The sequence below is a fragment of the Cyphomyrmex costatus genome, unplaced genomic scaffold (genome assembly GCF_001594065.2).
Source record: "Cyphomyrmex costatus isolate MS0001 unplaced genomic scaffold, Ccosl1.0 scaffold132, whole genome shotgun sequence".
Lineage (NCBI taxonomy): Eukaryota > Metazoa > Arthropoda > Insecta > Hymenoptera > Formicidae > Cyphomyrmex > Cyphomyrmex costatus.
In genome coordinates this window covers 477,019-492,496 of record NW_017275304.1, presented here as the reverse complement: position 1 = coordinate 492,496, position 15,478 = coordinate 477,019, and the positions used below count along the sequence as shown (strand labels likewise).

At 34.3% G+C, this 15,478-nt stretch overlaps 4 protein-coding genes and 1 long non-coding RNA gene across 5 annotated transcripts in view; 3 read left to right on the top strand and 2 right to left on the bottom strand.

Moving 5' to 3' along the window:
* Pde8 (phosphodiesterase 8) overlaps positions 1-1,534 on the top strand; it is a 29,861-nt gene extending 28,327 nt beyond the window's left edge. The window contains exon 21 of the mRNA XM_018550986.1: positions 1,201-1,534. Coding sequence (XP_018406488.1) covers positions 1,201-1,341 — 141 coding nt within the window. The 3' untranslated portion in view covers positions 1,342-1,534. The remainder of the gene's footprint in view (positions 1-1,200) is intronic.
* LOC108782665 (uncharacterized) lies at positions 7-2,233 on the bottom strand. Its single transcript, XR_001941001.1, has 3 exons — positions 2,052-2,233; positions 1,010-1,124; positions 7-209 (listed from the first exon to the last, which is right to left on the bottom strand). It is a non-coding gene; the product is annotated as an uncharacterized LOC108782665 (long non-coding RNA).
* Positions 2,234-7,456: 5,223 nt separating this feature from the next.
* Positions 7,457-9,886, bottom strand: LOC108782625 (aquaporin AQPAe.a). Its single transcript, XM_018550931.1, has 6 exons — positions 9,821-9,886; positions 9,575-9,750; positions 8,848-8,991; positions 8,519-8,752; positions 8,159-8,239; positions 7,457-7,606 (listed from the first exon to the last, which is right to left on the bottom strand). The coding sequence occupies exons 1-6, from the start codon at positions 9,834-9,836 to the stop codon at positions 7,457-7,459; spliced, it is 801 nt and encodes a 266-aa protein (XP_018406433.1). The 5' UTR covers positions 9,837-9,886.
* A 605-nt stretch (positions 9,887-10,491) lies between these two features.
* Positions 10,492-12,238, top strand: LOC108782624 (odorant receptor 49b-like). The gene is made up of 5 exons (XM_018550929.1): positions 10,492-11,279; positions 11,458-11,557; positions 11,653-11,763; positions 11,954-12,109; positions 12,185-12,238. Exons 1-5 carry the CDS (start codon positions 10,492-10,494, stop codon positions 12,236-12,238), a joined length of 1,209 nt encoding a protein of 402 aa, XP_018406431.1.
* A 1,205-nt stretch (positions 12,239-13,443) lies between these two features.
* LOC108782623 (putative odorant receptor 92a) lies at positions 13,444-15,253 on the top strand. The gene is made up of 5 exons (XM_018550928.1): positions 13,444-14,252; positions 14,500-14,599; positions 14,677-14,787; positions 14,968-15,123; positions 15,200-15,253. Exons 1-5 carry the CDS (start codon positions 13,444-13,446, stop codon positions 15,251-15,253), a joined length of 1,230 nt encoding a protein of 409 aa, XP_018406430.1.
* The last annotated feature ends 225 nt before the right edge of the window (positions 15,254-15,478 follow it).

Sequence of the window (15,478 nt, the reverse complement as noted above, 5' to 3'; positions counted from 1 at the left end):
CCCCCCCCCTCCTTCCTCTCCCTCTCTCCCCCCCCTCCTCTCGCTCTTTCTCTCCTCTCTCGTCTTTGTTATAACTTGTGCAGCTTACGTTACATATTTGACTTTTGCTTTTCAATTCCGACGTTTCCAATGCTGCGCCTCAGTGTGCAGTACAGAGGAGGCAGATGGTGCCGACGGTTTTGGATCAAACACTACGAGTCTGCTCTAAACTACAAAACAAAATATGTCTCGTTAACATATGGAATTTAAAATATAGCCTTTGTGTGTGAACGAGGCACATTCGCGATATTAGATCAGCGTGTGTCGATTTTAGGAAGGAAGTTCCTGAAACTCGGCGATACCAATGCAAGAGCGAAACAATAAACTATCATAAGGAGAGGATGATGACACGTTGAACAGTGTTCTCATCTCGATACTTAGTCCCTTAACATTCTCAAATTTAAAAGCAATTGCATTTTCGGTGAGTTTCAAAAATTGAATTCTGTTAAAATCGATACAGTTAGCCGACAATCGAGTGTTCCTCATTAGACACATAATACATTTTTAATTTATCATATTGATTAGAATTTATCGATTATAGAATTTATCGATTTATCGATATCGATCGATATCGATCAATTTATCATTATTGACACATAATTTATTGATCTTTTTTTTCTTATTTATATCATCTTTCTTATGTTTTAGACGCTGTCAAGTACTATCAAAATGAATATGATTGCAAATATATTACAATGTAGAATTATTTTAAACAGCTTCATTTAAATTTTGATAGTAAACTTATAATTCTTTTGCTGTGAGGTGTAAAAATTAAGTTTTTTATTGGGCAAAGCCTTTTGTTTTATTGTCAGCATAAAAATAGTTCGGAGCCGTATTCGTAATTCACCTTATATGCCTCGCGCACTATAATTAACGTATTTTTAACTCTTTTAATTCATCGTCCATAAACATAATCAGGATTATCTTAATGTATAATATATTATCGTGTCTGGACACCTTATGTGCTTACCTATATCTTGAAGTTCTCGTCTCATATTTATTCAAAGCGTGAAGGAATTTCAAATCCTAATCACAGCTGTTATCGTCGTGTACGGATTGTTCAAGCACCGACCCCGTAGGGTGCACTAAAAACATAAATACACATAGTTATCATAATTCGTTTATCGAGTAACGTGACCAATGTTTATTTTACATTTTCAGAACGTGACGCCGGCTGGCACAGAAAGAGTCATCAGCGTTGTTCAAACGGGAATACCAGCTGCCAGGCCGGTTCCCGTCGAAACAACTGCTGCTACTACTACCGCTAATACTACCACTACTACCACCACTATCGTCAATTGAAGAATTTATTGTTCAAAACTTTCATTCCGACATTTACTTAATTCTTTTACTTTCTCGATTCTAGTAATGATAAAACAATTTTGTAGTATAACAAAATTATGCCATATGTAATAATTCTCTAATACTTATTTCACAAAGATTTAGTTTTTAATGTATGGTACAATATAAATATATTTTGTCTTATATCGTTTGATATCAATTATGTAAAGTTTCAGTTTATTAAAATTTCTAATATATCAAAATTATCTAATAACTTTATCAAGCGAGATAATTTTAGTTTTGATTTAATTAAACCGATTCTCTCTCTCTCTCTCTTTGTCTCTTTCCAATATTAGTTTAAATAGAGAAGTAATTAATAGATCTCCAAGAGGTAAACCTGCATTAAAATTGTCTTAACAAAAGATATTGAGTCTAATAGCAAATAATATAATTTATATGTGTGTGTAACTGCTATTTAGACGTTGTTAATTAAAAAGAAGAAATACCAAAGTGTTAAGCATGACAGTTTTGTACGCTCATCTTCCTTGATATTACTATTTTCCAATTGCACTGCCTATATAACAAAATGAATTATTTTCCTCTTATCCCCATCTTCAGTCTTATAATAATAAAACTACCGTGATAAAATACAATATACTATATTTAATTAAATCAATGGATTAAACGATCGCGTTGGAGAGGTCAGCAAAATAAAAGAAAGAAATACCTACGGTAAACTGTCGCGCTCCGCACCTGGTGCCCGCTCGCCTACATTTTCCCGTGCCGGCGGTCTGGACGAAGTAAGAAGCCGAAGTGTGTTACACTGATGATGAAGGGTGAAGGGGGTCTTCGGGTGTTCGCAGCGTCCGAACTGAACCAGGGTTTGTTTACGAATGCGCCGCGGCTGGCCGGCCGGCCGCTTTATATAGGTACGCGCCGCGTCGCCGCAAAACGGAGGAAGCTTCGAGATCACCGCGTCCTTACTCCGCGTCGTCACATAATGCGCAATTCCATACAACCGATTGTTTCAGGTCTTAGCGATGCTTGGTCCCGTCCGGGACCACAATCATTGATATCGTTGCGACGAAATCTATCGATTGGTATGTCATACGATATATTTATTTCACGTCATATGCGAAAAATTCGCAAATGCAAAGTATTGATCGGTCCCCGGCCAGCAGGGACGACGGGATTTCTGGCACGTTCGCTCAGCTCAGCCAGAGAGGCCCCACCATATCACCCAACCCACACAGAACTCCGCCGTTCCCCCTGTTCACCCCCGCACCATTAGCACGGTCAACCGGTGTATGATATAACACCGCTTGTATAATGTAGCGTTGCCTTCTCGGCTGCTTCGTGTGACTGTATAGTACACGTCGATTTGTTTTGTATCTCTCGACGGTGAAACCTGCGGGAGAATCGGATTAAGAAAAACGATCATGGACCCTACTGCGTAGCAAAATTACTATCGAAGACCTACTTGCGTCGAATAACCTTGGGATAAACCTCGTCCGAATTATTACTCCGGAAGGAATTATATTCGCATCAGAGGATGATTGATTTATGTTGACCGGAGGAGGCCGGTCTATCTGTGACGAAATTCGTATTCTATAACGTGCGATAATGAGGATTCTGTTATCGCGAGAGAGAGAGAAAGAGAGAGAGAGAGAGAGAGAGACTTGTTGCCGTCAGGATTGTCAGGACAGATTAAAAGATAGTTTTCGACAATTTTGTAAACGAATGTTAATTTGTAGGGAAGGAAGGAGGGACGGCGCCATGCGTCGTGACCCAACATTGCGAAATTGCGTGTGTATACTACGCTAAAACATCGAAACGTAGTTTCTTTGGCCAGAAAGTATTCGCGTGGTGGGATTTCCGTACTGCGCAGGCAGCTCGAAGTGACCTTGCTGCCGTTCCGACGTAGTTTTTTTTATCAGCTCTTGAGGCGAACGATAGCTATTTTTATGAGATTTTGAGGCGCGGTCGAGACCCAGCCGGCAATGCGTATTTGCAAACACACATGACAATTCACGCAAGTTGACTCACGCGTGGCACGGCCGATAGCGTGAGAATGAACAATTTCGATGTAAACACGAAATCGCCGGCGACAATCAGAGACGCAAATATTACGTAATATAACGCCATCAACATAATTCGCGTCGTTGCGTTCGAATGTAGGTCGCGGAGACGATCTTCGCCTAGAAGACGTGTAATCATAGAAGAGAAAAAAAAGATAAGAAGATAAATGATTCTTCGCGCTCTCGCATTAGAGATTGCAACGGCTTCGATGATACGCGACCGTCGGGTAACGGCGTATAATAAGCGGCGTTACAACCGGGTTGCATAATATTACGTTCGTTCCTCTTTCGGTGTATCATGTACCGCTCTATCGATTTCCTTTTCATATCGCTCGTTAGCCCGGCCCGGACGTATCACAAAGGACGCTCCTTTTTAAGTAGACGCAATTAATGCAATTTTATTCAGAAATATATGAGGGTCGTGCGCGCGCCAGAGATACTTATCTCTCCCTGCGAGATCGTCTTTTTGTTGGCCGTTAACAACGGCCAGCGGATTAGGCTCGAGTGAAAGGGTGAACGAAACTACTTGTATATACTTTATAGAAATATGCACAATGTGATGCGCGATACCTCGTTACATTCAGGTGTCATTCAGAGCGGCGTAATGAAATGCAAAGGTAGACGGTTACCAACTATGTTGCATTAAATGGGAACGGCGTGATGATCTGTGGGAACTTTCTCAACGACGCATTTCTCTTTTCACCGATCTTGGCTAGACGATCTTGTCAAAACGAAGATGGTGTACAGTTAGGGAGAATGTCGCTGACAAACCTACTCTCAATTAGTACATGTTCTTGTCGATGTATCTTCTTTTCCGTTCTTAACAGGTCACTGGAACAAATTGACTTATTAATAGAAATATAAACTATAGTTAAAAAATCAAGAGCATATTTTTTTTTAATCTCAAGAAATTCTCAAGAAAACAGTTAATTAAAAGTAAATGCATTTACAGTTCAGAAATTTCGTGTATAATTTGATATATACATTCGAATATTCTAGTTTAAATTCATTATTCAGCGCATTTTGCTTGAAAATAAATATAGAACGAGCGATACGGCAAAGTAACTGTGATTTTTATGTGGTTTTACATACTGATTGTGCGTGGTTTCCAGGAGGTGATAGAGCTCTGCAAAAAATTCAAACAATAAATACCAAGTATATATCTAGAATAACGTTAAACTCTCTTTCTTTAATTATATATTGTATAATATATTGTTAATTATAATTTCCTATATATTTAAGAACTATTATATTAATATAACACACGTGTTATATTACAGTTATATTGTTGAGCGAGAAATTATAATTAAGGAGCTTATTCTTTAACTCTTAACAACTGTAATTGTAGCGTTATAGTATCGTTGCGCAAGTTTTGTATACAATAAAAAAGCTGCGCAATACTGTAACGTTATAGTTACAATCGTTAAGAGTTACAAAATAGGCCCTTAAAATCCTTTTTTATATATATATAGTAGGCTGTTTATGAGTCAATGGCTGCGTTTTTATCTGAAAAATTCAAGATTTTAGTAAATAGAAAAGAATTTTATCAGCTATTTTAACAAATCGTTATAAGCACAGACATCGCAGTTTAGGTGTTTCCATCGTGTTCCAGAACATTCGAGGTTCAGCTGCAGCAGCTAATCGATAGATGCACGAAGTGAGTTATAGATATAACGTATAGAAAATGCGCAAATGTTCGCTGTCTCCGATCCAGCAAAATAAATTCATTGATTATACATTTCATCCATTATTTCCCTTTGCATGATTGTATTGTCAGTGAGAAAAACAGGAATTATACAATAAAGTTTAATATAACCATACACTACTCTTTGTTGCAAATTATAAAAAAAATCTATACTATAATTCTTGTGACTGATATTGATATCTTCGTGTAAATTATAGCAACTTTATACTATAATAATCGTACATCTCAAGTTTTTTTTTCAGCAAGATATACAGCTTACAATGTGGAAGAATAAATATATAGCTTTGTGTAAAGTTAGATAGTTTCCCTCGTATCCTCATCTATATTAAATCTAATAAGTTGTTTAGACTTCACTGCGCAGTCAGGATAATGCATCTTCATGCAAGGGTGAATGTCTATTACACAATATGGAACAAAATTTGCCCCACCCTAATCGTGCCGCGCAGTACTTCGATCTACAGCGAGAGGGAAAAGAAAGAACGCTGCGTCGCAATATTCTCTCCCTCAAAGCTCTCACTGTAAAATTTTCCACTCGTCGCGGAGCACCGCGGTTTACTCTCATCAAGTCGCTACATAAATAACGAACTCTTGTCCGCGACGTTGTGCTTCTCCGAGCGCATAGGTAACCTGTCCGTTGGACTAATTTTAGTTGCCTCGCCGGTATTACACGACCTTGAACTCAGCAATCACGTCGAGGATGATGTTGCAGCCGGGTCGAGATACACTGACGGGCTTGGATCTCAAAATGTTGAATTCCGGTCGCGCGGAGTCGGCCAACCGGTCGAGTGGGCAGCCGGTTTGCAACGATCTGCCCTGTGACACTTGTGGCATGACAATGCTGCAAGTAGACATACCTTTTCCACGGGGGCTACATGGGCGTTTTCAAGCCCCGGGTTGCACGCAGGTGTGTGTGCAGCCTGGGGCGCGAGTTTCTCGAAACGTCGACGAAACGCCCTGTTATCGATCGCATCCGTGACCAAGTCCCAGCCAGCGAGAGTGTGTCGCTGGGTGAAGGTTGATGAACCTTATATGTACGATGTTTTGCCCGGCCGGCCGGTGCAAATTCGACGTACTCACATTACAGCGAAATTACGCAATCCTACGAGTTGCCATGAGGAATCAGGATTGTTGTGCGAACTGTCGGAGACCTTTATTCGCAAAATATACTATTATGTAACACTACATATGTTAATTAAAAATGAATAGTTTAGACTAATATATAATTAATAAGAGAATTTTTATATGCTGATTATTATTTACAAATACACAAATACGTTTGTATCCAAACATAATAACAGATAGATTCGAAGGATATTCGAATTCTTTATTATCACTTTGTGAAATCATTATCTTACATATTATAGAATTTATAATAATAATAGTAATAATAATATATATTAACATAATGAATTGTATTCTTATTTATTTCAAAACAGAAAGCCAAATGTTACAGAGAAAGTCGAAAATATATGTAGGCATATACCTGTATATGTATGTAAGCTCTAATAAGGTTCAACTTTTAAATCTCTGTTCTGAGAGAAGAAACATAGTTCTAACAATAAAGGTATAAAAATAATTTAGAACTCAGCGTGTGTGTGGGATCTTTAATATTCTAAAAGTATCCAATCTGCACTTTGGCCATATTAAATTTCACCTACTAGGATAATGTATTCTATTTTTAAATGGCAAAGAGAGAATTATATCTTCAAACATGATAAACGTATTATTGAAGGAATTAGAAAAATTATGTCAAAAATTTATATATTTATCAATGTTTTTTCTGACGAAATAATATAATAGAAGCTGCGCAATTTACATGGCGTAGATCTTCTTTGTCTACAGTTGATTCATGTACTACAATATACATGATATTAAACGGTTATTGAAAATATTTTCTTTATTTAATAAACCTTTTTGTGTTAAATATAATTACCATATCTACATTATATTATTAATCTCTTCGTATGATTATGGATTAATATTAATAGAAAATTATTTTTATAAATATTAAAAGAAATTTTAAAAATAGTTAAAATCGATTATATCATATTAAAAAGAATAATTATTCAACAATTTTTAATTCTTAATTAATAATAAATAAATAAGAAAGTTTTATTGTACAAAATATTTAGATTATCGTTGAGTTACATCTGCCATCTAGTAAAACTCGAAGTTACTTTGAGGAAACATGACCAATAGATGATAATTCAAAGAAAGTAAGCATAATATTTGTAATAAATAATTATAATTGTTTATCATGTAAAATATTGCAAATTTGGATATTATTGTACAGTTTTATTTATAAAAAATGTATATGTATAATAAATTGTTAAAAATCTTTATTTTACTTATATTACATAACATTATTTGACTGTGACAATACGGTAACAGACTTATCAGTTAAACAAATAGATTTTTTTCTGATTGGTTTTGTTTCTGCAAACAACAATTGATAAACAAATGTTCCAAGTAAGGCTCCCAAAATAGGACCAACCCAATAAATCTAATTAAACAAACAAAAATTAACTGATAGAAGTTTAAGAAAAAATTAAATTAACAATAAAAAACTTTTATAGTTTATATATTAACTACTGTTTAGAAATACATTTCACTCTTATATGATAAATTGTAATAATAACATTGTTTTTAATCTCAGAATACCATTGAATTAAAAGATAAATCTTTGATACGTGATGTTCAAATAAGCTGATATATCATTAAAGATAATTTTGTTATGTGTGCTACAGTTGAGTGGTTTACACGTTAGTTGTTATTGCGCAAAGTATATCACAAAGTATATATATTACAAAATAGTGATATGTAGTTGTATAGAAATTTCCACAATTGATTAAAAGCTCATTAACGGCAATCGCACTTCGTGCACATAATCCGATTAAGTAAAAAATAAAGACATTATTATTGTAGTCAATTTTTAAATGTAATCAATATTTTCATAATATTAATATGAAATCGGAGACTCTTGGTATGAAAATAAATTTTTGTTCTTATTTTTATCTACATTATGACATATAACGAATTTTTATTTTTAACTTACCCAGTGATCCTTCCAATTACCAGTCCAAAGTGCAGGTGCAAATGATCGTACTGGATTCATACTACATCCGGTATAAGGACCCTGAAAGAATTGAAAAGAATAAATTATTCAATTCTTTATTTTATTGTAAAAAATTATTTTGATTATTTTTATGTATTTTGTTACTTTCTTTTTTTATAAAATTTTATCTATATAATGATAAATTTTGTTAAAAATTACCGAGCTACGCAGAATACATGGTATTTCTGAGCAGTAATATATAAAAATGTAAGACATAATAATAATTAATGTTTTGAAATACTTAATAATAATTTTAATAATGAAAAAACATAAGAATTATGTTGTTAAAAATAGTTTTACCGCTGTAAAAGAAAGGACAGTGACTGAAAAGCCGAACTTGAGGGCGACTGAATCCGTAAGGTGAGAGCATCGAGGATCCCACGTGGCACAAGCTGCGCAAACTAGGAAACACGTGCAAAATATCTCAGTTAATAAACCTTGCACGCTACTAATTCCTGGATGAACAACGGTGACGCATACGCCGACATCCGAGTAAGAGTTTCCGTCGTTAAACAATTCCGCCGGTGTTAGCAACTACGGAAATACAGATCATTGTTTGTGATAAATGTGTCCAATATACATTAACAATAACAAAAAATATAATAAAACAGATAATAATAAAGTAGCACTTTTAACATTCCATATCCCACGATGGCACCGATCAACTGTCCCAAGAAGTAAACCACGCCGGTCGGAATTGATTTCAATCCTATAATGACAGCACCGATAGTGATAGCTGGATTCAGATGAGCACCACTTATGTGACCTATCGTCTAAAAAAATATCAGTAAATGAAATTTTGAACACGAAAATACGATAAAGTACATTTTTTTAAATACGTTTTATAAAACTATATATTTCTCATAAAATCTTATAAAAAAATTTAACTACATCAATGTTGCAAGTTTATATAATAAGAAATATAATATAATTTATAATTTAAAATAAATATACATAAGGGTTACGATCAGTCAAACGAGATGATTGTTGCTAACTGCTTATTTAAAAAATTTATATATATATATATATAAACAAAACCACAAATGCGCTTTGATCCTTATCAATATGACAATAATTACAAGATATGATCCGTTGCCATAAATTCAACAGTTATAATAAATGACAAAAAAAGATGTTTTTGTTCTTACATATCTTATAAATAACGAATAATCCTATATTTTTTTGTAGTTTATAGTATAAAGTTTATTATAGCTTAATTATAACTTGTGAAATTTATACCGCACATGAATGAAAAGTACATATCGTGTCATTTATATAAAAAATATAAAAAACATAAATAATGAAAACACTTATAAAATAATTTCGGAAACAATTAAGGCATGTGACAACACGTACCATAATAATGAAGTTCACCGTCAGACCAAAGGAGAGTGCCGTTTGCAGTGCCGGAGGTGGTACGAGTCCCATACTGCCGACACTCCCCATACAACCGATATACAAGAGCATTGCTGTGCCAATGACTTCCGCTGTGAACATCGTCATCGTATTTTCCTGTAGCTTCCATACTGCACCTGTAAAAATTCATACAAGCGGGTTTCGATATTTATGTAAATCTCAATGAGAGAGATGAACACTTATTACCTCGTTTGTGCTGCATGGTGAGATTACTGACGCTTTGAATTCACTATGATTATTACTTTAACAAACTGCGCGAATTGACACGGATCGCCACTCTTCGCAAAGATATATAAAAGAATGCGATATCTTATCGATAGATACGTCAAGTTGATTTTTAATTGAATCACTGTTTGGTGCACTTGTACACGAAGAATTTACATCCGCGATATCATATCATTTCTTCAAACTTTGGTAGAGATATACAGCGGATATTTTACATTCAAATATAATAATATTATCGAATAATCTCGATACGCTAAAAACATATTTTATTCGTACGAATCTACTCACGTTCACCGTCTCTGAAAAGAACTCTTTACTACTTCAGACGACATGGAAGAATAAAGCTCCGACTTGGGAAATCCAAAGCTACCACTATCACAGCGCATGCGTTGCCGTTGAAATTGTATGCGTGTCACTGAAATTGCATGCGTTTTCCTCACCATTAAAACTTTCGTAATTCTCACAGATTGGTCGCAAAAAAATCGTTGCAAAAAGACGTGAATTATGCACGCAAGCGTTCACGATTGATTCTCGCAGGTCATGCTACTCGTGTCTATCAGTCATTGAAAATATTTACAGTCAATACATATATTCTACATAAAAACGAACTAAGAAATCCAAACTCGATGTCAATGGAAGACTTTACACTATTTCGAAATCATAATTATAAAACCGACACTGAATACGTGGTAAAGGTGGCCAAGACTTTGTTAACACCGGTGGGCATCTGGCCACTCTACCGAGGCAATTCCACGTCGGACAAAATCAAAAATTATCTCCAGACAAGCGCAATATTCGGATTGATGTGCTATCTACTTATCCCACACGTTATATATACCTTCTTCGATGCAGAAGATCTGACAAGATATATGAAGGTTGTAGCCGCCCAGGTGTTCAGCCTACTTGCCATTATTAAATTCTGGACAATGATTATTAACAGAGAAGGAATCAGATACTGCTTGCAGCAAATGGAAATGCAGTATAGGGACGTGGAGTGCGAGGAGGATCGGCTGGTGATGATGAAGAGTGCCAAGATTGGCAGACTCTTTACGGTGACGTACTTGGGATTATCATACGGCGGTGCGTTACCTTATCACATAATTATGCCGTTGCTGGCAGACAGAATCGTCAAAGAGGACAACACGACACAAATACCCCTGCCCTATCTTAGCGACTACGTTTTTTTCGTGGTGGAAGACTCGCCGTTCTATGAGATCACCTTTGTCTCACAAATTCTAATCAGCAGCATTATCCTCTCCACAAACTGCGGTGTTTACAGCTTGATTGCCACCTGTGTGATGCACAGTTGCTGTTTGTTCGAAGTCGTGCGCAGACAGATGGAAACAGTTCTCGACGATGGAATCAACAATCTCCACAAGCGATTTGGGAGAGTAATCGAGCATCATATGCAGGCCATCAAGTGAGAAAGCGCCATTAATTTGCGCCTTGCATTAGTATATTTTTGTAAAATTCCTCGTTATATCTTCAATTAAATCACGTAATATGCAGTTACCTATGTACTAGAACAAAGAAAGAAAAACGCGTTTTCATAATTCATATCAGTTTTTATGTTCAATAGATAATAAAATATATTACAGATTCGCAGAGATGATTGAGAAATCATTAAATATTGTTTTTTTATGCGAAATGGTTGGTTGCACTATCATTATATGCTTTCTGGAATTTGGCGTTCTTAAGGTATTTCTGTTAATAGAAATTATTAGAATAAAACACGGGATAAAATTTTACAAATCTACGTTTTAATTTTACAAATTTATGCAAATTTATTTTAGGAATGGGAAGATGGAAAGATCTTAAATATGGGTACATATTTTGTTTTAATGACGTCAATATTTGTAAATGTTTATATTATATCAGCTATCGGTGATCGTCTTAAAGAAGAGGTAATTTTCACAAATTTATACTAAATAATTTCTAAATTTTAAAATATGTTATAATATGTATCTATTGTACTTATAAATAAATGAAAAATTCATATAAAATTCGCTCAAGTTTAAATAACAATAACAATATATATGATAAACATAACATAATGAATTAATCGATTCGTGTTCATACGTTCCTATTATGAAGAGCGAAAAGGTAGGAGAATCATCGTATTCTATCAAATGGTATGATTTGCCAGCACAAATTGTAAGGGATTTAATTCTGGTGATGCTTAGATCAAACCGCCCGTCAACTTTGACGGCTGCGAAAATATTTGATCTCTCCCTTCAAGGATTCTGCGAGGTAATTGCTGCGGTAGTGTTCATCTAAAAATTGAGAAAAATATAATATTTGCTATATACATTATGCGTGTTTCAGGTTTGTAAAACATCAGCAGCATACTTTAATTTTATACGAGCGATGACAACATAAACTTTTAACTATTATTGCATCGAGTACTTATATATAAAAATACTGTTTACCGTCACTTTGTGAGAGATTACATCTTATTTCTTATATATTATCAGTGACAAACAATCACTTCTCTCTCGAACAATAAATCATATTACTGACAATAATTTGAATAGTATATGTACATGTCATGTAATTTCCAAACATATATGTTTTCCACGATTCCGTTTTTCTGCGAAAAAAATTTTTTTGAATTGTCGGCTTTCTGAGTTATACAACTAACTTCCCAATGTAATGCATATTCTTTGTTTAGAACTTTTATTGCCGTATATCATTATTTTTCTCTATCTAAAACCTTTTTCTTTTCTTAAATTTTTTATAAACCGTAAGTATTATAATAGACTGCGTGTTCTACAATCATCCTAAATTACCAAGAGTTTGCTTGCAAAGAACATTTCAGTAAATAACTTACCGAGATACAAAAGACCTGGTGCTGTTGAAAATGTTGAAGTGGAAAAACTTTAGTTAAATTTATCATAAAATTTATATAAATGTATGTATAAATATCAACATCGTTTTATTATTAGTATCCTATGATATCACTTATTAAGATCTATACAAAACAATAATGTACTTTTAGAGATGCATACAGAAGTGCATTCCTATCAAAACTATTTGATACACCATCTGATTCGAATAGTTTAAGAATTTTTTAATTTTTTAAAAAATAAATTCTTATTACAACTAAATTCTTTAACAATAAATTCTTGATATATCTCAAAAACTCAATATTTCTATATTCAACGCGGTAAATAATGTTTAAATATTGTCAATTTACATTTGATATCATAGTGTTGAACTTAAAAACACACAGAAAATGTTTCGAATTAAATTTCACTTTGTAAAGCACAGAAATGTATTCACCATTTTGAACACTGTACGCTTTTGCTTTCAACAGCTCAACGAAGCAAATCTCTGTCTTCGCAACTACCTCTTGCCTCAACGCCTGCGTAGAATCATCATTGAAATTATGTATATTTTTTCCAATGAAAGTTGCGACAGTTCTTAGAAAAATAACCCTTACTGATAGTTGCTTCGGAGAGGCGAACTTTTTGCACGCAAGCGCCTACGTTAACTTGCGTGCTATCCGATCAACGATCCCACTTCTACCACTTTATTGTTGTCAGTCGAGAATCAAACTTTGTGAAGCGAATAATTGTAGGACAATGATCGCGAGCATGTCGCCGGCCGACCATCGCGCGCTATTCCAAAACTTTAATTACAGGTCCGACGCGGAGTACGTGTTAAGAGTCGCCAAAATCCTGTTGACGCCTGTTGGCATTTGGCCACTTTACGGGGATGATTCTACAATGTATAAAATTAAATACTATTTCCAGACGAGCATCGTATTTTGCTTAATGTGTTTTTTACTCGTCCCGCACATCATATATACTTTTTTTGATGCGGAGGATCTAACAAGATACATGAAAGTTATAGCCGCTCAGGTGTTCAGTTTGCTGGGTATCATCAAGTTCTGGACAATGATCATCAACAAAAACGACATCAAGTGCTGCCTGAAGGAGATGGAAATTCAGTACAGGGATGTGGAGAGCGAAGAGGATCGACTGGTGATGGTAAAGAACGCCAAAGTCGGTAGGCAATTCACGATGATGTATTTGGTATTATTGTATGGTGGCGCGTTGCCTTATCATATAATTATGCCATTGGTGGCGGATAAAGTCGTTAAGGAGGACAACACGACTCATTTACCTCTGCCTTATCTCAGCGACTATATCTTTTTTGTGGTGGAAGATTCACCATTTTACGAGATTCTCTTCGTCGTTCAAATCGTGTTTAGCACTATGATCTTGTCTACGAACTGCGGTGTTTACAGTTTAATCGCCAGTTGTGTGATGCATGCCTGCTGCTTGTTCGAGATCGCTCGCAGACATATGGAAACATTGTTAGTTGGTGGAATTGATGATCTTCATGAACGATTCAATTGGATCATCACGCACCACATGCGAGCTCTCAGGTCGGAAAAAGAATTGTTTTGAAAAAGAACAATTTTTCAACAAATGTATTGCCAATAATATCAATGTACATTTATTGATGTAAACAAATCTGTATTTTAATTTTGCTAAATATTGTTCTAAATGGCACAAATAATTTTTATTATATAATATTTCAGTGTAATTATTTTCAATTATTTCAATTTATAATAATTATATTTATTCTATAATAATTTTTTATTTTATAATAATATGTAATACCTATTACAGATATGTTGAAATGATTGAAAATTCATTAAATATCGTTTTTCTATCAGAAATGATCCTATGTACTATTATCATATGCTTTCTTGAATATGGTGTTCTCAAGGTATTTATATTTTTGCAATTGAAGAGATAATTTATTCTTAAAATCAAATTATATTTATTTGCGCAAATTTTTTTCAGGAGTGGGAAGACAGTAAATTTTTTGGTGTAATTATATATTTTATATTAGTCATTTCGATTTTTGTAAATGTTTTTACTTTATCGACTATCGGCGATCGTCTTAAAGAAGAGGTAAATTTATTATCCATTTATTTTAAAACAAGTAATTAATTAATTTAAATTAATATTTAAGTCAAACAATATAAAATAAATTGATTTTTTTCTAATTTAAGTCAAACAGTATATTAAATTTGATTAGTTTATTTGAATAAATCGTAAGCTCGAGATTTATAGTTAACTATTTTCTTAAAGAGTGGAAAGATCGGAGAAGTGTCATATTCCATCGATTGGTACATGGTACCAACAAAGAACGTAAATGGTTTAATTATGGTGATGATCAGATCAAACCGTCCGTCGACTCTGACAGCTGCTAAAATGTTTGATATCTCTCTTCAGAGTTTTTGCGAAGTAAGTGCAATTTCCTCCGTTATATCAATCCGAAAATTAAATATACCGTTCGATTAACGTTTGCAAATATTCATAGGTATGTAAAACATCGATGGCGTATTTGAATTTTATACGAATGCTTACAAAGTAAAACGATCTGTTTGCAAAAATGGTTATTCGAAATGCCATCTATTGAAATATTAACGTTCGAAGTATTTCTTGCTCTGCTCAAAATATATTAACTTCTTTACCTATACTAAATCATAAATATAAAATATTATATTTAACCCTTTTATTGCTCGCATTTATCATTTGGCGGCATTCATTAATATCACATTTACGAATGAAACGATGCGCGATGAGTAAATTGCTCATC